We start from the raw sequence: 27,028 nt of genomic DNA on the forward strand, positions 1-27,028 counted from the left end.
GGAAATGGTTAGAGGTGTAGCTCATAAATTGGTACACCACTTGATGTGACCCTGCCTTTATTCCCTAAATGTTGAGTACTATACACTATGGCATGGCTTCTGTAACACATGGCGCAGGCTTCCATAATTGCCAGCGTCCTGTCATTAGATGGTGGGCGCCATCTCACTGGGCTATGAGTCCCTATGATTTGTGGTCACATGATACACCTCCTGCCGCAGCAGTAACAGCGCTCCTAGCGGTGGGCGCTCACACTGCAGGCTTCCGCCTCAGGCCGCCCGTGGTCTATGAGCATGGTGTGCGGCGTATCAGCAGACGTTCCCTCCATCAGACGGCAGGAGGCGGGAGCGGAGGAGAGGGAGGGCCGGCTCGTAGTGACACAGGACGCGCCGCCATCACTTCCTTCCCAGCTCCCCCCTCCCGCTGCCTCCACACAGCAGCCACATGACACTGGGCTCTGCAGCCTGATCCAGCAGGGAAGACGCCTGACTCCAGCCCGGCCTGCAGGACCGCGGTCCCCTCCGCTCTGCCGTCATCTCTGTCCCTGCGCACCGCCGCCGCCGCCATGCCTAACATCGTGCTCTTCAGCGGCAGCTCACACCAGGATCTCTCCCAGAAAGTAGCCGACCGCCTGGGGCTGGAGCTGGGCAAGGTGGTCACCAAGAAGTTCAGCAACCAGGAGACCAGGTGAGCGGGGCCGGAGGACGTGTCCCCCACACAGATGCACATAGCTGCCGGCCCATTGCATCATTCCTCCCCTGTAGTGTGGCCATGCTGGGGGAAGCAGCTCATTCATACACAGGGGACACAGCAGCCGGGTGTCTGTAACCTCACTGCCCATAGGATGCCCTCTGCTCCAGCAATGTATAGCCTGGCCTCATGGGTGCCCTCTGCTCCATCACAGCAGCCGCAGCCTGGTCTCTGTGTAACCTCACTGCCCATAGGATGCCCTCTGCTCCAGCAATGTATAGCCTGGCCTCATGGGTGCCCTCTGCTCCATCACAGCAGCCGCAGCCTGGTCTCTGTGTAACCTCACTGCCCATAGGATGCCCTCTGCTCCAGCAGTGTATAGCCTGGCCTCATGGTGCCCTCTGCTCCATCACAGCAGCCTGGTCTCTGTGTAACCTCACTGCCCATAGGATGCCCTCTGCTCCATCACAGCAACTGCAGCCTGGTCTCTGTGTAACCTCACTGCCCATAGGATGCCCTCTGCTCCATCACAGCAACTGCAGCCTGGTCTCTGTGTAACCTCACTGCCCATAGGATGCCCTCTGCTCCATCACAGCAACTGCAGCCTGGTCTCTGTGTAACCTCACTGCCCATAGGATGCCCTCTGCTCCATCACAGCAGCGATCCACAGTGATCAGTGTATGGCCTTGCCTCATGGGTGCCCTCTGCTCCATCACAGCAGCCGCAGCCTGGTCTCTGTGTAACCTCACTGCCCATAGGATGCCCTCTGCTCCATCACAGCAGCGATCCACAGTGATCAGTAGGGATCAGTATATAGCATGGGGGCCCTATTCCCACTCCCTGCATGTGCTGAGCCCTGGTCAGACCATGCTGTTACTGTTTGGAGCCGGCTAATGCAGGAATGTAGCTGCACAGCCCCAGGGGATGAAGGAAGACAATGTACTGAGCTAGGTTCTTAGCCCCCCCCCCCCCCCCCCAATCCACTGCTGTAGCTATAGATCATATATACTTGGTTACAGAACATTGTGTCTCATCTGTAGATATAACCTGCAGCCAGTGTACCTGCACACCTACCCATGTCTGACTCTACTTTCCATTAATGTCTATAGAAGTTCTTATAGCCTGGCTACTGAATAATAATTCACATAGGTTTCTGTACACACCATTGATTTCAGCAGCTGCAGGTAGCCATCCCCCCTGCCCCCTATGTGCTTAGTCTGCTTTCTCTCCTTCATATTATTATATACACTGTATGTATGCTTCCCTTAGTCTGCTTCCCATTCTCCAAGAAGCAGTGGTAGAATTAACTTTCTATGAGATGATGTATAGCGAGCAGTGTTCCCTGACCCTGTGACTATCCACCTGTGGTAGAACTACAATTCCCATCATGTCTGGGCAAACTGTAGCAGTTTTGCAGCAGCTGGAGGGCACCAGGTTGGGGGAACACTGCTCACTATAGATCATTGCATAGAAAGTTAGGACTATCATTGTTGGAGAATGGGAAGCATACTAAAGGTTATTGTTGTCTTTACTTGGATAACAATTTAGGACTCCTATTTGGCAGATAGTAATACGTGTAATTCTATACAGATGTAGTAAACTAACTGTAGGGCTCCTCAGGTGTCCAGGTGATGGTGAGTGCAATGGGTCTTTAAAGGCCCCCATACCTCCTGATCTTGCAGAGGCCGAATGACTGTCTGTGTATGGCAGCCTCCTGACTCCCCCTATACATAGTGTTTGGAAAGAGATATATGTTGGATTTCCTACCACAGGAGCCAGGCGATGAGACTTTGGCATCCTTTGGTTGCATTGGCAGGTGGCACACCTCCCCAGCAGCATCTCTCATCCTCAGCTCTACATGTAACATCTCAAAAGTTAAAGGGAACCTGTCACCCCCTGTGCCAGGGCAGAGCCCGGCCGACCCCCCGCTAGAGACCCTTATACTTACGGCGCAAAGTCCTGCTCCTGGAGCCTCTCCCGCCGCCGCCTGAAGCCCAGTGCGCGCTCACCAGAGATGAGTCAGACGCTCATAGAGAATGACGGCTCCAGTCATTCTCTATGAGCGTCGGAATCGTCTCTATACACTCGCGTAGGGCCTCAGACGATGCTAGGCACTGGGCTTCAGATGGCGGCGGGAGATGCTCCAGGAGTGGGACTTCGTGCACGGGGTAAGTATAAGGCTCTCTAGCGGTGGGTCGGCTGGGCTCTGCCCTGGCACGGGGGTGACAGGTCCTCTTTAGTATTGGTCGAGTTGTAGACTTCAGACCCCTGTTAATTTCTTGAATAAATTAGGAGAAGTGTGCAGCTCTGCGCTTCAGTTTTCCGCTCCAAAACTTTTAGTGACATGTCAGAAGTCTTTGCAAATAAGCGGGACCCTTTAAAGGGGTACTTCGGGCTGGGGCTATTTTTAGGGTATGGCCGGGGAAGGGGGTGGAAATAGAGGCCGAGGGTCACTTACCTCCCCGGTTCCAGCGCCAGGTCCCGGATCACGCCGCCCCATCCTTTCATCCCGCAGCCGCTTCCTGGTCTGAGCTGCAGCTTGAGACGTGACGTCTCAAGGCAGCTTAGCTATTCAGCAGCCGAGACGGAATTCCGCTATGACTGCTGAATAGCTGAGTTGCCTTGAGACTTCATGTCACAGCTCAGACCAGAAAGCGGCAGACGGATGGGAGAATGGGGCAGCGCGATCCGGGACCCGGCGCTGGAACCCGGAAGGTAGGTGACCAGCGGCCTCTATTTCCACCCCTTCTCCGGCCATACCCTAAACATAACCCCAGCCCCGAGTACCCCTTTAAATATTTTTAGGGGTAGCTCTACACATACTACGTCGTAGCGGATTCCTGGTGCGACGCTCGGTACAGTTATGGGCTATGTCTCTGCATTCTCGCAGCTGATTTTCATTCCGCTGCGAGAATGGAGCTGCCTCCCTCTTAACTCTTTAGTGGCTGGGCTTTAAACAAGTTACAAAACTGAACTTAAACTTAGTTGCAAATTCCCACCCAAATTGGAAACAGGAGTGGTGCTATCTCTTGAAGAAAGTGGCCATGTTTTTTAGCGCTGCATAACCCCTTTAAGCGGGCAGTAGCTACATTCTTGCAGTGGAATACAAACTTGCTGCGAGATTGCAGAGACATGGCCCATAGCTACTCTTATGGTGCGTTTACACAGAAAGATTTATCTGACAGATTTTGGAAGCCAAAGCCAGGAATGGATTTGAAAAGAGGATAGATCCCAGTCTTTCCTTTATGACCTGATTCCTGTTTATAGTCTGTTCCTGGTTTTGGCTTCAAAGATCTGTCAGATAAATCTGTCTGTGTAAACGCACCATTAGTATCGCAGGGGATGTAGCTGCAAAACCAGCTGCTATGTGTTGTGTGAAGCTACCCTATAAGGGTATTCCCACTAGAATCATTTATCACCTACCCATTGCTAGAATACCCCCTAAGTTACCCAGTGTTACCTGTTACCTCCTTACAGCTAGTTACTTCCACGAGTAGTTCTACAGATGTTGGTTGAGCATGCAGCATTGTAAGACCTGCTATACTGAAGGGATTTCTCTTCCTGTTCATAGACATGGCACATGTTTGGTTTCACCATTATGGTCACACAGGGTAAGCTTGTGCGCTTAAAGAGGACCTGTCACCCCCCGTGTCGGGGTGACAGGCTCCCGACCCCCGTTAGATCCCCCTATACTCACGTGATCCCGCCGAGTCTCGCTTCCTGAGCCGGTCGGGTCACGGAGATATCAGCGCCCGAAGCCCAGCGCGCGCGCTGACAGGAGAGTCTGATGCCCATAGAGAATGACGGAGCATTGGACTCCCCATTCATTCTCTATGAGCGTCTGACTCTGCTGTCAGCGCTTGCGCCGGGCTTTGGGCGCTCATATCTCCGTGACCCAACCAGCTCAGGAAGCGGGACCCCGCGGGATGACGTAAGTATAGGGGGTTCTAACGGGGGTCGGGAGCCTGTCACCCTGGCACGGGGGGAGACAGGTCTCCTTTAACATTGCACACTGCACCTACTCAGTAGCTCCTTGGCTATCAGTGGTTGCACCTAGTCTATGTTTACAGCCAAGCATTCACTGATCCATGGAAGGAGTGTGTGCCCTGCTTTAACAAGGTGCCAAGACACGTCTGGGCAGCACAAACTGTTACTGTATCATTCGTGCGACCACTTAAATAGAATTTTTCCAGCTGCGCTTCTCTGTTTAGAAAGAGACAAGCGCAATAAATAACGATGACTTGTGTACCGGCCGCACAAAACAGTAGGTATTTTCTCGTTAGTCGGCTGATCTTTGGCCATTTTACACGGGCAACTTGTCCGCTGATTGAGTGTTCCTAGGAACACTTATTAGCAAGACAACCCCCCCCCCATTGGTACTCTGAAGTTCATTGTTCTACAAATGTGTTGTTAACCTTGCCCTAGCCCCTAGCATCGCTGTAGTGTCATTGTGGTTTTACACGGAACGATTTATCGTTCGAATTTGCACGATAACGGTCGAATTCGAATGATCGTACGTGTAAACGCAGCAAACGATCTAGCGACGAGCGAGAAATCATTTATTTTGATCTTTCAACATGTTTTCAAATCGTCGTTGATTGTTCGCAAAAAATTTGCAGATCGTTCCATGTAAAGAGTCTTTCAACGATTTCACCTATGTATGAGATAGGCTTAAGCGATCGCAAAAGATGTTTCCGTACGATGTATCGTTCCGTGTAAACGCTGATCGTTATGAAAAAAACATTGTTCTTTCTAAATCATTGATCGGACGAATTATCGCTCCGTGTAGAAGTACCATTAGTAGCTTTGGTTCAAGGTACTGTAGCGTTGTCCCGTTCAAGCCATCACGGTAGTGCTGCAATACTTTGCTCCGCTGTTACTAAAAGTATGGCAATGTAGGCATGGTGGCATGGGCACTAGTAAACATTGAAGAGGCTTCAGCACTCTTACAAGTGTCATGGCCCTTTTAAATGGCTGATCAGCAGGTGTACCAGGAGTCAGACTGGAGGATAATTTTATAAGGCTGAATAATCCCCTTTGATGCGTCTATGTAAGAAACACTAGTAATGTTAGGAGATGCCCATAGAAGGTTGAATCAGTCAGTGCCAAGAAGCCACTGTACATCCTCCAGGCATAGTATGCGGAGCTGTGCCTGGTATCGAGACGAGGGTATATTCATATGCAGCAGACCCTGTATGAATATAAGGCCATGTCAGGCAGCATAATATGGTGCATGTGACCCTAATTTACCTTTTTGCAACATCCCAACCATTGCTAATGCTGTGGTAAACCATGTGAGTTCTTCATTGATCAGATCCTAATTGGTTCACATGAGCCTGAGGAACTATGAATGGTAATGTCTGCCTGCAGCATGATTTCCGTCATATGTCAGACGCAGGATACTCATCATGCTTTTTAAAATGCATCCACATGTTGTGGGTAGTTGGTCTTTCTGCAGCATTTGCCTAAGTTTACTGAAATGGTCACTCTTATTTACAAATAAATTAGGGATCACATAGGCATCACTTGGAGGAAAGTTATTTGAAATCACTTAATTTTTTTCAAACATAGTCTGATTCTCACTTCTCTACTCTCTGCCTTCTGTTAGGCCTAATCCATCTCTAGTAACAGACACCAAGATGGAGCACAGGGAGTGAGGCTTGGCTGGTGCCATATGCGGGAGACTGGTAGGAACTCTGGAGGATGCACACAGGCTTAACTTGCTGTCCAAAGGATCTATGTCTGTGAGCCTGGGATATACGGCCTGTGTTCTGGTCACGTATCAGGGACCGAACACTTATATCTAATGAGACTCCCTGCATCATGATTCATTATAATGCAGAGAGCTGCCGAACAGCCAAAGCACCACATTACTGAACTGATAAAACTGATATTTAGTAACGTAGTGTTTTGGCCAAACGGAAGTTACAGCATAATAAATGAATCGAGTGATTAGGCAAAATCACCATGTCTCTCTGCCTCTGCACTGGCGTATTACCACCCACAAGTGGCCAACGCACAACTCTAGTTACTTGTATTCGAGTCAATTACTGCAATCTATAGAGTGCGACCCCTGTCAGGACCACAATCTCTGTGTAGCCCCAGCCTAAGGGCCCTATTACACAATGATAATCTGCCAGATCAGACCCATTCAGCAAAACATCACTTTGTGTAATAAAGACAATGATCATCAGCTCATCATGTCTTTAGGTCCTGACCTGACTGCTAATGAATGTGAAAAGAAAACAATAAAGTTCTTACATTACCTCTCCACGCTTCCCGTTGTTGTCTTTGCTTCTTCACGCTCAGCATAACAGACGCTGAAGCTCATACACTTAGAAGTGACAGACTGCTCAGCCAATCACTGGGCAGGACGGCACCGCCGCAGTCAGTGATTGGCTGAGCGGCCTGTCACTTCAAAGACCGGTGTAGAAGCTTCAGTGGTGGGTGCGTGGAGAAGTAAACAAATTGTCATCGCAGGGCTCCAGATGGCGACCAAAATGGTCGCCAATGCGACTGACATCTTGCAAATGGCGCCCAGATTTATTAATCTGGGCGCCATTTGCGACTGGCCCCAGCGGCGGCGCGCTGTCTCTTTAAGCACAATGACCGCCTTCCGCACGCTGCACCGAAGCGTGTCCCCGCACACTGGGGACACGCTTCTCCAGTGAAGTCATCCAGCACGTCCGTCATTCATTGGACGGACGGCCGCAGAGGCGCCACACTCCTCCAGCGCCTCTCTCCCGCCTCTCCTCACCCGGCGGTTCTTCAAGTTCACCCCAGCGGCACCAAGCTTAGATTGTGGGTGAGTACAACCGGAGGGACGGCAGGGGTGGCGGCTGGCCAGTAATGTGTGTGGGGGGACCGCGGCCTGGGCGGGGGATTGGTAGTGTGTCTGTTGTGATGGCGGCCAGGTGCGGTAGTCAGTGCGTGTGGGGTTCGAGGGGGGGGGGGGTATGTATAGACTGCACAGTACCACTTCCCTCAGTGTCTGTATATATAGACTGCACAGTACCACTTCCCTCAGTGTCTGTATATATAGACTGCACAGTACCACTTCCCTCAGTGTTTGTATATATAGACTGCACAGTACCACTTCCCTCAGTGTGTGTGTATGTATAGACTGCACAGTACCACTTCCCTCAGTGTGTGTGTATGTATAGACTGCACAGTACCACTTCCCTCAGTGTGTGTGTATGTATAGACTGCACAGTACCACTTCCCTCAGTGTGTGTGTATGTATAGACTGCACAGTACCACTTCCCTCAGTGTGTGTGTATGTATAGACTGCACAGTACCACTTCCCTCAGTGTGTGTGTATGTATAGACTGCACAGTACCACTTCCCTCAGTGTGTGTGTATGTATAGACTGCACAGTACCACTTCCCTCAGTGTGTGTGTATGTATAGACTGCACAGTACCACTTCCCTCAGTGTGTGTGTATGTATAGACTGCACAGTACCACTTCCCTCAGTGTGTGTATGTATATACTGCACAGTACCACTTCCCTCAGTGTGTGTGTATGTATATACTGCACAGTACCACTTCCCTCAGTGTGTGTGTATGTATATACTGCACAGTACCACTTCCCTCAGTGTGTGTGTATGTATATACTGCACAGTACCACTTCCCTCAGTGTGTGTGTATGTATATACTGCACAGTACCACTTCCCTCAGTGTGTGTGTATGTATATACTGCACAGTACCACTTCCCTCAGTGTGTGTGTATGTATATACTGCACAGTACCACTTCCCTCAGTGTGTGTGTATGTATATACTGCACAGTACCACTTCCCTCAGTGTGTGTGTATGTATATACTGCACAGTACCACTTCCCTCAGTGTGTGTGTATGTATATACTGCACAGTACCACTTCCCTCAGTGTGTGTGTGTGTATATACTGCACAGTACCACTTCCCTCAGTGTGTGTGTGTGTGTGTATGTATATACTGCACAGTACCACTTCCCTCAGTGTGTGTGTGTATATACACTGCACAGTACCACTTCCCTCAGTGTGTGTGTGTGTGTATATACACTGCACAGTACCACTTCCCTCAGTGTGTGTGTATGTATATACTGCACAGTACCACTTCCCTCAGTGTGTGTGTATGTATATACTGCACAGTACCACTTCCCTCAGTGTGTGTGTATGTATATACTGCACAGTACCACTTCCCTCAGTGTGTGTGTATGTATATACTGCACAGTACCACTTCCCTCAGTGTGTGTGTATGTATATACTGCACAGTACCACTTCCCTCAGTGTGTGTGTGTGTATATACTGCACAGTACCACTTCCCTCAGTGTGTGTGTGTGTGTGTGTATGTATATACTGCACAGTACCACTTCCCTCAGTGTGTGTGTGTATATACACTGCACAGTACCACTTCCCTCAGTGTGTGTGTGTGTATATACACTGCACAGTACCACTTCCCTCAGTGTGTGTGTGTGTATATACACTGCACAGTACCACTTCCCTCAGTGTGTGTGTGTGTATATACACTGCACAGTACCACTTCCCTCAGTGTGTGTGTGTGTGTATATACACTGCACAGTACCACTTCCCTCAGTGTGTGTGTGTGTGTGTATATACACTGCACAGTACCACTTCCCTCAGTGTGTGTGTGTGTGTGTATATACACTGCACAGTACCACTTCCCTCAGTGTGTGTGTGTGTGTATATACACTGCACAGTACCACTTCCCTCAGTGTGTGTGTGTGTGTATATACACTGCACAGTACCACTTCCCTCAGTGTGTGTGTGTGTGTATATACACTGCACAGTACCACTTCCCTCAGTGTGTGTATATACACTGCACAGTACCACTTCCCTCAGTGTGTGTGTGTGTATATACACTGCACAGTACCACTTCCCTCAGTGTGTGTGTGTGTGTATATACACTGCACAGTACCACTTCCCTCAGTGTGTGTGTGTGTGTATATACACTGCACAGTACCACTTCCCTCAGTGTGTGTGTGTGTATATACACTGCACAGTACCACTTCCCTCAGTGTGTGTGTGTGTATATACACTGCACAGTACCACTTCCCTCAGTGTGTGTGTGTGTATATACACTGCACAGTACCACTTCCCTCAGTGTGTGTGTGTGTGTATATACACTGCACAGTACCACTTCCCTCAGTGTGTGTGTGTGTGTGTATATACACTGCACAGTACCACTTCCCTCAGTGTGTGTGTGTGTGTATATACACTGCACAGTACCACTTCCCTCAGTGTGTGTGTGTGTGTATATACACTGCACAGTACCACTTCCCTCAGTGTGTGTGTGTGTGTATATACACTGCACAGTACCACTTCCCTCAGTGTGTGTGTGTGTGTATATACACTGCACAGTACCACTTCCCTCAGTGTGTGTGTGTGTGTATATACACTGCACAGTACCACTTCCCTCAGTGTGTGTGTGTGTGTATATACACTGCACAGTACCACTTCCCTCAGTGTGTGTGTGTGTGTATATACACTGCACAGTACCACTTCCCTCAGTGTGTGTGTGTGTGTATATACACTGCACAGTACCACTTCCCTCAGTGTGTGTGTGTGTGTATATACACTGCACAGTACCACTTCCCTCAGTGTGTGTGTGTGTGTGTATATACACTGCACAGTACCACTTCCCTCAGTGTGTGTGTGTGTATATACACTGCACAGTACCACTTCCCTCAGTGTGTGTGTGTGTATATACACTGCACAGTACCACTTCCCTCAGTGTGTGTGTGTATATACACTGCACAGTACCACTTCCCTCAGTGTGTGTGTGTGTATATACACTGCACAGTACCACTTCCCTCAGTGTGTGTGTGTGTATATACACTGCACAGTACCACTTCCCTCAGTGTGTGTGTGTGTATATACACTGCACAGTACCACTTCCCTCAGTGTGTGTGTGTGTATATACACTGCACAGTACCACTTCCCTCAGTGTGTGTGTGTGTATATACACTGCACAGTACCACTTCCCTCAGTGTGTGTGTGTGTATATACACTGCACAGTACCACTTCCCTCAGTGTGTGTGTGTGTATATACACTGCACAGTACCACTTCCCTCAGTGTGTGTGTGTGTATATACACTGCACAGTACCACTTCCCTCAGTGTGTGTGTGTGTATATACACTGCACAGTACCACTTCCCTCAGTGTGTGTGTGTGTATATACACTGCACAGTACCACTTCCCTCAGTGTGTGTGTGTGTATATACACTGCACAGTACCACTTCCCATATACATTGCCACAGGGGCTATACGTCATCGGCTGCCGGGGGCTATATATATGTATATATATAATATATATATATAGTAGATCATTGCCGGTAAGATGGCAGCTGGCTGAGGGAACACACCGGCAGCAGGGGGGTATATGGTTGTCAAGTTGCAAGTTTCCATGTTGAACGTTTTCAAACTAAGAAAAGAGAGAATCTAAAGGAGGATGCTGCCGTGGCCTCTGCACACAGTAAGTCCCATTTAACATAACATTAATTTTACATGTTTTAAAATGTTGGCGACCAAATATTCTATTTGGCGCCTAAATTTTTCAGGTTAGGAGCCAATGGCTCCTAGGTAAATTTTTTTTTAGTCTGGAGCCCTGCATCGGCCACACATCTCCTGTTTGCACATGAGAGAAGAACGGTTAATAATGATCAAATCAGCAAATGCCCCCTCGTCGGCTCACTCGCCCGCTGAATTTCTAGGAACACTTGTGCCTCCCCTATGTACATGGGCCTTGAACCTAGAAATCCAGAATATTTCAACACCTTATTTTCTTCAAGCTGCTAGTGATAAAGGTTGCCCAAAGTAGGTGTCTATGAACAAGTGGTGTCACTGCCATGATAACACTGAAAAAATAGCTGGTGTAGCTTGGACCATAGAGCTGCGTTTGCACATTTGACAGTGTGTTACTTAGTTAATGAATAAATTATATGGATTTCCCTTATTCCTGGAGGTCAACCACATGTAATCTGTAGGGTTACGTTATGCTTCAGACTAAATTTTTCCTCTGAGTAGCTAGCTAATTTTTTATATAATTTGCCCAGCAGTAGCTTTTTTTTTTTTTTTTTTTTTTTTTGCTCAATAAAAGCTTTAGAGTTTCTTAAGATTGCTTGTACTACTGACAGTCACACTTTATTAAAGGGGTATTCTAAGTTGTAATTTTAATTTAAGGTTTTTTGGGGGGGTAAAATGAACCAATGAGCTGTCCACAGAATAACTCCTCAGTGATTGGCACCCACATCGGTCAGCTGTTCTTCATCCGCACCACTTGTCACTGCGGACACAAAAATAAACAGGCTGCCGCAAGCCTACATATATGTAAGCGCCTGATAATGTGCTTTATATTACATGCTATCACTGACTGACCACTGTTCACACCCTAGGGCATATAAAACATAACTTTTATTACAAATATTCTAAAATACAAAAAACAAAAGAAATAGTGACAAATCGTGCTAGTGTGTTCCTGCACCTAATGTTATGGTACTACGATATAGGAGGCTGAAATTATTCACAGATAAATGGCCAGGGGAGGAATGTGCTCTCTCCCAGCTACATAAAATATTTTCTCACCCTGCCTTTTGGGGATGCCCCCCTCTTTAATAGGGTGGCCCCAACCACGGTGCCAGTCCCTTCCTAATCAATAAGTGCAGGGAAAAAATAACAAAGAGGTGACAACAAAAAACATGTGAATATAAAAAGGCAACCAAAAGCGCCCCAACCAACACCCTATATACAGTAATCTATGTACACCCTCCGACGCGTTTCTACTGTCTGATTACACAGGTTCTTCAGGGGAACAGGTGTCTAATATACGATAAATTAGAATATAATTGTAATGGATATAGGATATCACATTGCGGACCACACCTAAGTATATAAAATGATTTAACAGTAGAATGATTGAAAACAGATTTGTAGATTCATTGTTATTTTTATGGGCTCCACGTATTGCCAAGTGCAGTTCACCATACCAGGAGGCATCTGGCACATATACCCAATATACAATTCATGGCATCCACCATAGAACAGGTACAGAGTATAATTAGTCTTAGTTTTTTTTGAGTGGAGTTACAATTTCTTAGAAATCCATCTGGTATCAGTGATGTTGTCTCCTTGCCTGCCAAGTCTGTTCATGACTGATAAAGCTTAAAACACATCAGTTATTCCTTCTAGTCTGTTATCTCTCTTACAAAAATGAAACCAATGCTTAACCAATACTTTCTATATGTTGAAGTTTTCACACTTTTATACTAGCATCTTTTTTTCTTCTCTCTTTTCCTGGATCTCAGCGATTTGTCTAACCCCCCCCCCCCCCCCCACACACACACACACACACACACACACACACTCACACACAGGGTATGCCTGTCACAATTTTATTAAAGAAATCAACAAGGGTTGTGATTGTAAGCAGTTTTGCAATATACTATATTTTTTATTCATTTTATTTTTTGTATGTTTATATCAACATTACGGAAATAAAGACCCCTTTTCATCATGCAGGTTGTATATCAACTAAGATCTTATTCACATGTTCTTTCAAACATGGAACCTATGAACAGGAAAGCCCTTGAAGTGCTGAAGACTGGTTGACCTTAATGTGCTGTAGAACTGGTCCTTGTATCTTCAGTACATTAGTTAACATGTTTAAAGTGACTATGTATCCACCAAACGGCTAGTACCGTCCGCTTGATGAGTAAATCCTTACCGTTCATGTTCTTTAAAATGTGTCCAGTGCCTTAGTTAGAGCAAAATGAACTTTTAAACTTGCAGCACTGTGTCATACTGGCGTGGCCTAGAGTGTCTGTACCCCAGGTCCGTGATGCCTATTCTTTCTTTATTCCTCCTCATCATTAGGAAAGCCCCCAGACAAGATTTCTACTCATCTCCTGTCTATGGCACATGTGGACTGTTTAGACCAGCAATGAATAGAAATCCTGTCTGGGGGTGTTCCTAAAGCTGAGGAGGAAGAAAGGAGAGGCGTCACAGACCTGGGGCACAGACACTCTAGGCCACACCAGTATGACACATTGCTGAAAGTCTTAATATTTTGCTCTAACCAAGGCACCAGGTGCATTTTAAAAGACACGACCGGTAAGGATTTACACTCATCAAGCGGATGGCACTAGCTGTTTGGTGGGGTGGGTTGGTGGATACAGTCTCACTTTAAATCATTCCAATGTGCACGCTCTTGTCCACAGAGCCCAACCCTGTACTGGAACAGGGAGCAGAAACAGTACCCTGAAAAAAGCCACCAGTAACGTGGTGTTACCATGCATAGAGTAGGAGTACTGAGCCAAGATGGATTATTACTAGAGATGAGCAAACTCACTCAGCCCTAATTATTACCTGTGTTTGCGGTAAACTTATTTAGTAATGAATGCAATAATACATATGAAACAAGCAGAATTTGATTAGGAAACAAGTCCCTTGTGTACCTAATGCCCCAATATATTATAACATTATGAAAAACTCCATTACTTTAGTTGTAATTCACTTTAAACCTACTAGCGACCATAAGATGCCGCAGTGTCTGTGTAGTACGGAGCCGCAGGTGACTTTCTCTAATTGTCTTGCGCATAGTCATCATAAACATTTGGAATTTTTAGCTTGTTTAGGGTGTGTTCGCACATTAGTTTTTGACACTATTTTGGTGCCAATTGTGGTAAAATAGTGCCTTTTTATATGAATGAAAAAGTGTGTGAATACAGCCACAGGATTAGACACTGGTGCTGCATAGTGTAGGATAGGGGTATCTGGGGCCCACCAGAGGAAATGAACTAGTGAGAAACAACTTTTCAGTCAGTGTTAGTGCAGGTTGTAAAGCTGGTGGCCCTCCGGACGATCCTCCGCTCCTCTGGTGGGCCAGTCCGACACTGGTGCTGCAGTTTCTAAATGGATACGGCTGAATAACAATCCAAATAATGTGCTGGCGGCACAGCCTTATTTTTAGCTTATATATGTGAGATTACTTTCTCTGTTTTTTCAGCAGTTTCCAGCCCAGAATACTGTGTGAGAACATAGCCTAAGGGCCCTATACCACTGGACGATTATCGTTTGCATAGTCGTTAACGATTAACGATCTCAAACGACCGCTATTGCAAAAGACCTGAAAACGTTCACTCATTTCGATGGAACGATAATCGTTACTTATGATCGTAATTGCGATTGTTTTTTCTTCGCTATTGCGTTCGTATCTATTGCGAACGACTGAACGATGTCTTATTCAATGCGACCGATTTACGACCGAGCAAGGATAAAAATAGGTCCAGGTCTTATAAAGCGATTAACGATTTCTCGTTCGGTCGTTAATCGTTAACTGCATTTCAACCGAACGATTATCGTTTAGATTTGAACGATTTAACGATAATCTGAACGATAATCGTTCGGTGGAATAGGGCCCTAATTCTATGACTTGGGAAGTGTGATCTATTTCTTCTCTCTACAGCATTACAAGCCAGGTCTTACCATGCAAATTGGATTGCTAAATTTGGCAGCATTTGTGTGTGCTGCCCTCATTTGAAAGTGAAATAAATAGCCTCTTAGGTGATCATGTGGAATTGCTATCACCTGCTGCGAGTGCTGTTATAGTATATGGCTGGTACAAAGAGAAAAAATGAAAAGGTATGCTGACTAGAGAGAGCGCAACACTATTCCGATTGTTCAGCATCGCTTATCTCTAATGCTGACGTCTACCACAGTGTACTCACATGGTCTCTGTGGACTGAACATAGTTCACTATATGTTTTGCCCATTTCCAAATGTATACTTTAATTTTGCAGGCCTTAAAAGCACAGAAATTTTTAATCCCTGGAAACAAAGTATACATTTGGAAATGGACCAAACTTAGTAACTACCGTATTTTTCGGACTATTAAGGCGCACCAGACTATAAGGCGCACCTTCAATTTTAGCCTGCTAAGCCATCCAGGTTCATATATAAGGCGCACCGGACTATAAGGTGCACCAGACTTCTGCATGGAGCATTGTGGCCACCATAGTTAGGAGCCTCAGTGCAGTACAGTGTTGCTTTATAACCTCCGGCCACTAGGTGGCGCTATTGAATGAAAGTCTGTGTCTGAAGCCTATGCCTGAGCCTGTATCCAGGCTGCGGAGAGCCGGACAGCGAGAGAGCGGTACAGTGCTACAATGGGAGAGCGGGACAGCAGGACAGGCCTGCGGAGCCATGGGCCGGGAGTCCAGGTGAGGGAGCGCTGCGCTGTGCGGCGTGGAGATGTGTGCTCAGCAGCCTATCTGCGCCATGAAGGCCGGAGCTGTCCCGGTCCATATATAAGGCGCACTGGACTATAAGGCGCACTTACAATTTCTTAGAAAATCATAGTATTTTAAGTGCGCCTTATAGTCCGAAAAATACGGTAGTAGTCTTTAGTTCATTGGATTGCATGGGCGGTACCACACACTGACAGCATTGTAATAGTATGAACCCAGCCTGAAGCCGCCCGTATGTCCCCGCTGCTTACTGCCTTTGTTTTATTTTCCTACTTGTTAATTGTCCATGCTTGTTTTAACGGGGAAGAGGAATAACCCTAGTGCAGGCATGTCCAAAGTCCGGCCGGAGGGCCATTTGCGGCCCGCGTTGCGAACTTTTACGGCCCCCCAGGTATCCAGCTTGCTATTATCTGCCTGTGTTATAAAGCATGTAGCATGTAAAATGGTTGGCCCTCGCACATGTTCACTTCATCAAATTTGGCACTCTTCGAAAAAAGTTTGGACATGCCTGCCCTAGTGGAAGTGACCTGTTCCCAGTGTGCATGTCTTAACTCTAATATAACCAAACCCTCTTTCCATTAGGAATTGTCATTGTGGAAGGTCCCCATACAAGAGTAATTGTCAGTCAATTCTGTTGAGGAGCTCAACCAGTGCATGTGACTACAGTTGGGCAAAATGAATGGCTTGGTATTGAGCTGCAATGATGTCTTTCTGCTATTACACAAACAGATTATCTGATGGATTTTTGAGACCAAAGCCAGGAATAGATTTGAAAAGAGGAGAAATCTCAGTCTTTCCTTTATGATCGGCAGTAGGAGACCACTGGGTCCATCTAGTCTGCCCTTTTAGTATTGTCTTTCTTATTATCTTAGGCTAGATATATGTTTATCCCAGGCGTGTTTAAATTCTGTTGTAGATTTACCAACCACCTCTGCTGGAACCACCTCTACTACTCTTTCAGTAAAATAATGTTTTCTCACGTTGCTTCTGATCTTTTCCCCCAACTAACCTCTCACTGTGTCCTCTTGTTCTTGAGCTCAGTTTTTTACTAAAAACATTACCCTCCTGAACCTTATTTAGTTCTTTAACATACTTAAAGGTTTCAATTATGTCCCCCCTTTTACCTTCTTTCCTCCAGACTATACAGATTCAAATACTTAAGTCTTTCCTGATATGGTTTATGCCCTTAGTCATCATGATTATTCAATTCACGATTTTTACCCTAAGTATAATGCCCAGTGAGCAGCCAATGTACAAGCAAACTCTTTGCTGGTCTAATGTTTCAATAGTGCAGCCCTATGTATTATCATTTATCAGCAGCTCTTCTCCTAGTGTAAACGGGGAATGTACTGCTAACAATAATGGTAGTGAACAGCTTCATGAACATGAGCGGGCCATCTGCAGGGACATGGACAGAATTAATGGTATTGTGAAAGGGGCCTATGGCTGTTTTTACACAATTGTGTGATTGCAAAGTGCATATAATTTGACTCTGCTGTGACATTACCAAGAACTGGACATCCCTCAAAAATTAATGAAGACAAGAGGCTGCCGAGAGGCTTACAGCAACATTAAAAAAGCAGGATAAATTTGTCAAGTACTGGTTTTGTGCATGTGACACATCTATGTATTATTTATACGTGTTGGCTGTGGGGGAGGGTGGCAATACAGAATTATGGGCTAATGGTGCGTTTACACAGACAGATTTATCTGACAGATTTTGGAAGCCAAAGCTAGGAATGGATTTGAGAAGAGAAGAAATTTTGGTCTTTCCTTTATGACCTGTTCTCTGTTTATAGTCTGTTCCTGGTTTTGGCTTTAAAAATCTGTCAGATAAATCTGTGTAAACGTACCATAAGGGTAGCTTCACACACACCGTGTCACAGTGGATTTTCTGCTGCAGATACGCAGCTGATTTGATCTAAATAACTGAACACGGCATTAAATCTGCACCATCAAATCTGCTGCAGATGCGGTGTGTGAAGGCACCCTTAGTGTTCAACCTTGGTGTTTTTGGCAGACTTTGTTTGTTTTAGCAAAGCAGGGTTTGGATGTTTATTCTTCTAGGTGTCCTTCTTAGACACATACAGGCTCAGTGGTGAACACTGGGGTTGAGGCATAGTCACATGTTCCTCCATGTCGGCCTTCTTATGGACAGACTCTCCACAGAACAGGACATCACAGCCTGGAGGAGGGGAGTCTGGTATTAGCTGTATGAGGTACACAGTGGGCTGCTGTCAGTAAGTGCAGTGAGTACACTTACTAATATTGTACGCTAAACAATTTTACCATAAAAAAGGCTAACCCCTTAAAGAGGACCCTATTAACAGTTTCAACCTAAAGTATAGGTTAAAGGGGTTATCCGGCGAAAAAAAATTATTCACAGAATAACACACATTACAAAGTTATACAACTTTGTAATGTATGTTATGTCTGTGAATGGCCCCCTTCCCCGTGTTTCCCCCCACCCACGCTAGACCCGGAAGTGTGGTGCATTATACTCACCGCATGTCGTGTCGTCCACGGTCTCCGATCGTCAGCAGTGACGTCTTCTTCGGGAGTTTGTCGGATCTTCCCGAGTGCCGGCCACCCTCTGCAGCGTCATCCGAAGCTCAGCCGCGATTGGCTGAGCATAACTGTGCTCAGCCAATCGCGGCTGAGCGGCTGATGACGCGGCCACGTCATCAGCTGCTCAGCCGCGATTGGCTGAGCACAGTTATGCTCAGCCAATCGCGGCTGAGCTTCGGATGACGCTGCAGAGGGCGGCCGGCACTCGGGAAGATCCGCCAAGCTCCCGAAGAAGACGTCACTGCTGACGATCGGAGACCGTGGTCGGCACGCGACAGGTAATGTATAGCGCACCACACTTCCGGGTACACGGGTGGGGGTGGTGGGACACGGGGAAGGGGGCCATTCACAGACATAACATACATTACAAAGTTGTATAACTTTGTAATGTGTGTTATTCTGTGAATAATTTTTTTTCGCCGGACAACCCCTTTAATCTTAGCAAAAAACCTTTTAGACCTCTGCTAAACAGATGAAGAGAAATGTAACCTTTTAGCACCAGTCAACAAGCATACGTGCACATCAACAAGCTTTGCCTTAAGATCAAAGACTTGGAATGGCCCAGACCTGATCCAACTAAAAAATCTGTGGGTTTTCCTGAAGGGGGCGCTGTCCACAGAAGGTAACCTTGCAGTCTTATCGATTTGGAACATTTTTACAAGGACGAGGAGGCAAAGATTGCCAAGTCTAGAGGTGACATTGGTCTGATGTTTTTTTGTGATTTAAAATATAAAAATAAAAGTTGTGTAGACTCTTTATATCCATATGGCTTCAGATGTTGACCTGCTGATTTAAAGGAGAAGTCCGGTGAAAATTTTTATTAAAATATTGTATTGTCCCCCAAAAGTTATACAAATCACCAATATACACTTATTATGGAAAATGCACATAAATTGTTTTTTTCCCTGCACTTACTACTGCATCAAGGCTTCACTTCCTGGATAAAATGGGTGCCCTCACTACCCGACTCCTAGGGCTGTGCGGGCTGTGGCTGCTGGAGAGGATGATGGCAGAGGGACACTGAGGGACACAGGGCACTGGAAAGACACTGAGCATCCCTCTGCCATCATCCTCTCCAGCAGCCCCAGCCCGCACAGCTCTGGGAGTCGGGTCGTGACATCACAATTTCATCCAGGAGGTGAAGCCTTGATGCAGTAGTAAGTGCAGGGAAAAAAGGTGTATATTGGTGATTTGTATAACTTTTTGGGGGCAATACAATACTTTAATAAAAATTTTCGCCGGACTTCTCCTTTTAAGGTAGCTTCACACGTACCGTATCGCTGCGTTTTTATCGCTGTGTTTTTACTGCGTTTTTTACACAAAACGCGCATGTAAAAAACGCGACGTTTAAAACGCAGCGATACGGTACGTGTGAAGCTACCCTAACGTAGCATTCTCTTCACTAATCTTCCTGCACAGTGGTGCCTGTCCACCTTTTGTGTGTGGAACTGTACCACAGCTCCATTCAAGTGAAGAGTGTTGGCAGTAGTTCCTGCACAGCCAGTTTGCCCAGGAGCGATGTCTGCAGAGAATGTAGAAGTGAGAAAGTGCAGCACTCAGGGCCCTATTGCACCAAACGATTATCTTCCGTTCCAGCCGATTGTTGGCGTAATAGGTCACATTAAAAGGATGTCTGCTGATCTTTGATTTTAAACCAATAATGCCCAATAATCATAATAACGTTATTGATGCTCTCTTCTATGGGCCACCTGATTTTTCGGGCAACCCCACCTTCTCCCCGCTCCTCCTTGCTCTATGTCTATGCATGTAATAGTACAGGCTGCAAGCGCTGACCTGACAGGTCGGCACTCGCTTGCTCCTAATATCCTGCCGTCTAATAGGACCCTACGTTCTTGACACATCGCAACTGGCAGTAGATACTGCCACATTTTTGTATGCATATGCATTTTGTGGAACCTTACAGTCTATGCAGCTTTATGAACGTTGTCCTTGAAATAAATATAAATTGTATTTCATGCTTGTTCATCATTATTGGTTACTGTATAGGCAGCAAAGTTCTTTATTCTCAGAGTAACGTGCAAGCTGCAGCTAATGACCTTGCTTCAAGGTCGCTCCTACTGTTCCTTCCTTGAGTCCAGAAAGTGCTGTGGAAAGTCTAGACTAGTTTTACAATAATACAACCTGTAATTTGATTCCATTGTGAGTTTACAATAAAAGGATATAGAGAAAGTGACTGTCAGCTTACTGAACAAATGGTATTTCATTTACTGGCTTCTCTTTGTTAGTGTAATTATATAAATAACACATTTTTATTAAATTTATTTTAAGTAAAAGGGTTATTAAAAGTTATATTCTTGTTAAAGTACCCAGGGATGGGGGGAGTGGGGAAAAACACACATCCCTCACTCTCCCGCCAGCGATGGGCCTGTGACATCACAAATGCCCAGTGTTTTTTGTGTATATGTGAGGAAAAAACCTTTGAACGTATGCTGAAGGATTACATTTTAGTCACATATTAATGACTTTGTGTCACATCCATTGTGGTGGCTAAACTATCACTGACCTAATACTAATACTTGCACACAAAGGTTATGTGTGAATTTTGAGTGGTTTCCAATTGCGTGCGGAATCTACTCGAAATTCTGCCAATAAAATATGAACATTGATCCTTTCCATAGGCCTATATGGGATTTCTGCTCATTCGTGCACACAGCAGAATCTTTAGCTGGAATATTCCGCCGCGGATCTGCGTTCCACCAAAAGAATTGACATTCCGCTAGAGGAATCCTATAGAAGTCAGTGGGGCTTAAATTTGGCTCTCATTCCTCTCGATTTTTGCTTTAATTCTGCCAGAATTGAATAGGCGAGGAATTTCAAGCAGAAAACTTTCCTCTTCAAATCCTTGCGGAATCTGCGTGAATTCTGTAGTGTGCACATACCCAAATGTTTACCACTGCACCTAGGCGTCCTGCTCCAACTGCGTCCAGTTCAAATGCCTGTTTTTGTTTTTGCTTACCCTTCTTGTTACCCTTCAACCTGTCGTTGAACAGTTTTAGGAGTCTTTGTAGACCTGTTTAGCCATTCTATTCTTTCCTCAATATAAAATAACTTATTTAATACAGGTTGAATGCAATGCAGAGGTAAACTTTAGACTTCACTGTCCCTTTAAACAGTACAGGTTCATAACCTTAATGGCTTAACTGCTTTGCAGGGGTAATTGTTATCTCTCATCTTGCAATGTTCTCTATACCTATTTGTTCAGGAATATTGCAGTAACATGCGGAGTCCATAAGATTAGGCTTGGTACATAGTGTACACTTACAGGTAAAAGCTGCAGTGTCAGCTGAAAGAACAGGTGCTATTCTATGGATCATGCTTTCACTGAATTGTACTGCGTTTTCTTGCTCTAGGGTTACATAATAGTAATTGTAATATACCATCGTGGTGGTGTGTATTTTATTGCAGATATAAAGAGCAGCAATTGGTGGGAAGTTCTTGCATCTATTCACATGGATGTTTTTGTCTGGTGACAAAGAGAGAAACTATTTCCCATCCCTAGTTTTTCCCATAGTTGTGCTTTTTGTTGTTGTCCTTGTTTGTACTCCATCATAGCCATCACAATAACTGCATCTGAGATAATACGTGGCTGGATCACATAAGGACACAATACATTGCCGCAGTGCAATCTTTCTGGTCAGATTATAGAGAGTTGTAACATGTCATGTAGATCTGACCATTGGGATCCACACAGAACTAGCCAATTCAGATTGACATTTTACCTGTAATCCCAGTTAAAGGGGTTATACCATAAAAAAAGTAAGTGTATTTCCATCAGAATAAATGTCACCTATAGCAATTGATTAAAAAGATTGTTTCCGTTTATCTTACATTGATGTCGGTGGTAGCGCCCCCTGCTGTTCCTTGTTTTTATTTCTAGGTCTACCAGTTTGATGGCCTCACCGGGCACAATGCTGGCTGTGCACATTAGTATATTATTTACTTTATGCACTTCATAAGCCTCTATATGTAAAATGACCGAACAGTACTACACTAAAATTCATGGGATTCAGTAAGAATACGATGGAGGGGACTGCCGCGAAGAGATCCAATTGCAGTATGTAGTAGTCTCTGGAGCCGTGTAGGAGAGGTGAGCTGTGGTATCTAGGCCGTTGCTAAGGGCCAGACTGCAATGCACTCCTGGGAAATACAGCTGCTTCCTGGTCGCATGATTACACTGGGGCCTCCCACAGAAAGTAAGGAGCATAGAGGTCTAAGTAATAGGCTTAAGAGGGTGAAAATGACGCTGGAGAGCAATCTAGACAGTGTTAGTGGTGTGTGCCATTCCGTTTAGTGGGATAATCCCATAAAAGTGACATCTGTCACCCACTGACCACCTACCGCACTGTGGGCACTGCTGGATAGATGTCAATAACAGCTTTCAGAGCATACTTTTGTTACCTGCATCTTAATTCTCATAAAATGCATTTTTTGTGATATGAATGTCATGGAGACGGTAGCTATTTTTCCCTGTGCACTAGCACCGCTACATTTCTGTACTGTGCACCCACCCTTCTGTATTATCAGTGACGCACACTATGCTGTAGCACATTGAAGTGTGTAGCAGTTCTAGAGTCTGGGGACACTATTCACGGACTGAATAAAGGATTTTTTTAATGAGCATAAAAACAGACAAGGGCAACCAAAATCTGTTTTGAATGCTTTTATTGCTGCCTCTCCAGTGGCTGCGAGCTCTCTAGGTTTCAGGGTGACAGATTAGCTTTAAAGGAGACGTCCGACAATTTTTATTTTTTTTAGTTAAAGTATTGCCCCCCCAAAAGTTATACAAATCACCGATATACACTTATTAAGGGAAATGCTTATAAAGTGCTTTTTTCCCTGCACTTACTACTGCATCACGGCTTCACTTCCTGGATAAAATGGTGATGTCACGAGCTGTGCGGGCTGTGGCTGCTGGAGAGGATGATGGCAGAGAGATGCTCAGTGTCCCTCCAGTGCCCTGTGTCCCTCAGTGTCCCCCTGCCATCATCCTCTCCAGCAGCCACAGCCCGCACAGCTCTGGGAGTCGGGTCGTGACATCACCATTTTATTCAGGAAGTGAAGCCTTGATGCAGTAGTAAGTGCAGGGAAAAAAAGCACTTTATAAGCGTTTCCCATAATAAGTGTATATTGGGGATTTATAGAACTTTTTTTGGGGGGGCAGCAAAATAACCTAATAAAAAATTCTCGCCGGACTTCTTCCCTAAGTGAATAGTGCTGGGCCCTTATGAAGTGTTAGGGTATGTGCACACTGCTGAATCCGGGTGGATCATCCTCCACAGATTCCACAGCTCGGCCCCGTTTATCTCCGCCTTTACCATAGACTCCATTCTGTGCACAGGCAGATTCTGCCATCTGCCCAATGAATGAACCAAAGAATGGAGTCTATGGCACAGGTGGAGATGCGAGCGGCGTAATCCGTGGCGGTTGATCCGTCCGGGTTCCGTAGTGTGCACATACCCTTAGTGTGCATTCCAAGTTACCGCTTCATACAAACATCTTTCTGACTGTAGAGATTGTTTGATGGACCAAGGTGTGGAAATCAAGCTGTAGCACGTATGCTTATAGAAGCATATGAAGAATTGCTACCTATTTTATCCAGTGGTTGGTTTGTTCTTCTAGCTATTCCAGCTGTACATATTTATACAATATAGATGGGTACTGTCGAGGTGCCTACAATGTTTAATATTACACTGGTGCTTTAATCTTTTGGATCACGCCTCTTCCCGTTCTATAAACTGGAGACTAATCCACTTGGGCCAGTGAACAGTTTTAGAATGTTTTTTGCACATAAGCATTTCCTTTTGTAGAGGGAATTAGAACATTAGGATTGCGCTGAATGAGTTGATGGAATGCTGGCTGTGGCTCATCCATGAGTAACATTTTCTGTGCCAACCTCAGAGTGGGTTGTTTGACTGGCAAAGCGTGTCACTGTGAAGTAATGCAAGCTTAAATAGGAAGTATTTCTGACCAGCAAAATCCAGGCATTCCTTTCCTGTAAAGGGGCTTTCCATATATTGCTGCGCTGGTGGTGCTGTCTAATGTTTTCACTTTTCCTGCTGCAATGTTATTGTAGGTTTAACTGGTTGTGGTATATCTTACCTTTTGTGTTCTTTCTGTTTGGGTTGTGTGAGGGTTCTTACTAACCACTTAGCAACAATTTTCTGAAGATGACACAAATACCATACACTTGACATTAAGGTTACCTGGGAGAAGGTGAGGCAGTAACCCATCCAGTATATGTAGGCTGTATGGCTTAGTTTAGGATCAAAAACAAAAAGGTGGAAAAGTCCTTAATAAGACAGGTTCCCTGTGGTATAGAGGTCAGATATTGTGACATAAAGGTCAGGCATAGGCCCAGATCTTTCAGCTCTCTGTCAGTGTCCGCACTCCTGAATCATCACAGCCCCACAGAAACTACCTGCTTAGCCAGTCAGTGACTACAGCTGTGCCCCACCTCACTCACTGCTTGGCTGAGCGGGCATTTCTGAAAGGGGCTGTGACATCACAGGGTCAAGAGCCTGGCGGGGAAACATGAGCCATGATGCTGAACTGTAAGGGCATGGGGACAAGTAAATAGGGCTACTTTACTATACCACCGCCCCCTCCCCTGAATTTTTCACTATTGCCCAGAATACCCCTTTAATTTCTTCGCCTTTCTCTCACACATGCAGCCTGCTCCAGCCATAGCACACATACAATCTTTTCCCACAGAGAACGACACATTGAGGATAGAGGTTACTGCTACACTACTTATGGCTTTTCCCTCTCTTTGTAACACAGGATAACTTCATATTACACTGCTGCTCATATACAATCATCCAGCATCCAGGAAGAGAACAGCACAGATCTCCCCCCAGCTCACAAACAAGCTGCAAATTAGTGACCAACAACTTTTCCCCGACTCTCCCTATTTAATAGGGCCAGTGCTTTATTACTGATGTCTGGATGAAACTTTATTATTTAATGAAATATGTAAAATGGTTTCCCTTAGCTAACCGTGGATGTTTATCGTTGCATTTGTAACATCTCGAAGTGATGTTCCTCTTATATCCTTAATATCCATGGAGCCAGGCAAAAGTCAAAGCCCTAAAGCTGGGTGTAGACCTCTGACCTAGGTACAAGAGGCTGTTTGCAATAAGAAAAGCTCAAGATGTTTAATATCCTAGATAGGTATGTTTTTCCTGAAGAACTAGTGCCATCCGCAATGCTTCATAGTCTTGTAGCTGCTATCAGCCTGTGAAATGGCACTCTGAAAACATTTGGCTGGGGAGTTAGTACGGTTAAGCAATATTTACCTTGTGTTTATCTCCCATCCTGCTTCATGGTAATGAAAGTGTGTGTGTGTGTGCATTTTTTATACTGAGGTTAGTGTGATGACAGACCTATGGTGGGCATTGGAACAACAAGCAGTAGTCACCTAGTACCATTATATCCCTAGTATCAGCCTTGTTTTACTGCCCACCAGTATGTGTGAGAGGGATAGGGGATGAATGCAATAATTGTGCATTAAATCCTTGCAGCGAGATCTTTATTTACTGTACATAACACCTTGTTTTGTACACACTTCTCAATGTCTTCTATTTAAGTAGAAGCATTGTAAAATCTTTCTGTAACCTATAATAATGCAAAGTACCTCTATTTGGAGTACTTAGACGTATAATAGGGAATTGCCTGAATCGCAATTCATTGACCTATTTCTAACATTATAAGTCTTCAGGTTTATGTACCTTACCTAGAATTCCTGATTCTACTGTGTAGTGTCTGTGATTAGTTGACCATCTGTAAGGCTCTATTTTTCATGTTTGTATTTTATGTTTTTAGTGTAGAGATTGGTGAGAGTGTAAGAGGGGAAGATGTATATATCGTCCAGAGCGGCTGCGGTGAGATTAATGACAACCTGATGGAACTGCTGATTATGATAAACGCCTGCAAGATCGCATCCTCGTCCCGTGTTACAGCTGTCATTCCATGTTTTCCATATGCTCGACAGGACAAAAAAGACAAGGTATTTGCCTATTTTATTTTCTTAATACCCCCCCTTTCCAAATCCTAATAAACCTAACGTAGATATGGCTCCATTAAACAGCGGTATCACTTGCTTATCAGGAGTACAATATGGTACAAGGTGTTCTTTATCCATTGCAATTGTATTGGATAGTTTGGGCAACAATTGGTATGATGTAGGGATGGTCCGAACCAAGTTCGGTTCGGGTTCGTACGAACCCGAACCCTCGGTAATGATTCCCGCTGTCTGCCCGCTCCGTGGAGAGGGCGGATACAGTGGGAGGAGCGCCTGGAAAACTGGGATACAGCCATAGGCTGTATCCCAGTTCTCCAGGCAGTCCTCCCGCTGTATCCACCTACTCCACGAAGCGGGCAGACAGCGGGAATCTGATGCCGAGCGTTCGGGTTCATACGAACCCGAACCTCGGCAGGTTCGGACCATCCCTAGTATGGTGACATCTGTGAAACAGTTTGATGAAAAGTGACAGAAATACTCCCTTTACCCTTAGT

The 27,028-nt window shown here is 45.4% G+C and overlaps 1 protein-coding gene across 3 annotated transcripts in view; it reads left to right on the forward strand.

Moving 5' to 3' along the window:
* The first annotated feature begins 284 nt into the window (after window positions 1-284).
* PRPS2 (phosphoribosyl pyrophosphate synthetase 2) overlaps window positions 285-27,028 on the forward strand; it is a 41,819-nt gene continuing 15,075 nt past the window's right edge. For 2 of the 3 annotated variants that reach the window (XM_069971020.1, XM_069971021.1), the window contains exons 1-2: window positions 285-685; window positions 26,336-26,519. In XM_069971020.1, the coding sequence (XP_069827121.1) occupies window positions 564-685; window positions 26,336-26,519 (306 nt within the window). In that variant the 5' untranslated portion in view covers window positions 285-563. Of the gene's footprint in view, window positions 686-22,647; window positions 22,708-26,335; window positions 26,520-27,028 lie in introns of those variants that run through there. The other variant, XM_069971022.1, reaches the window with a different exon arrangement.

Source organism: Dendropsophus ebraccatus, chromosome 5 (genome assembly GCF_027789765.1).
Source record: "Dendropsophus ebraccatus isolate aDenEbr1 chromosome 5, aDenEbr1.pat, whole genome shotgun sequence".
NCBI lineage: Eukaryota > Metazoa > Chordata > Amphibia > Anura > Hylidae > Dendropsophus > Dendropsophus ebraccatus.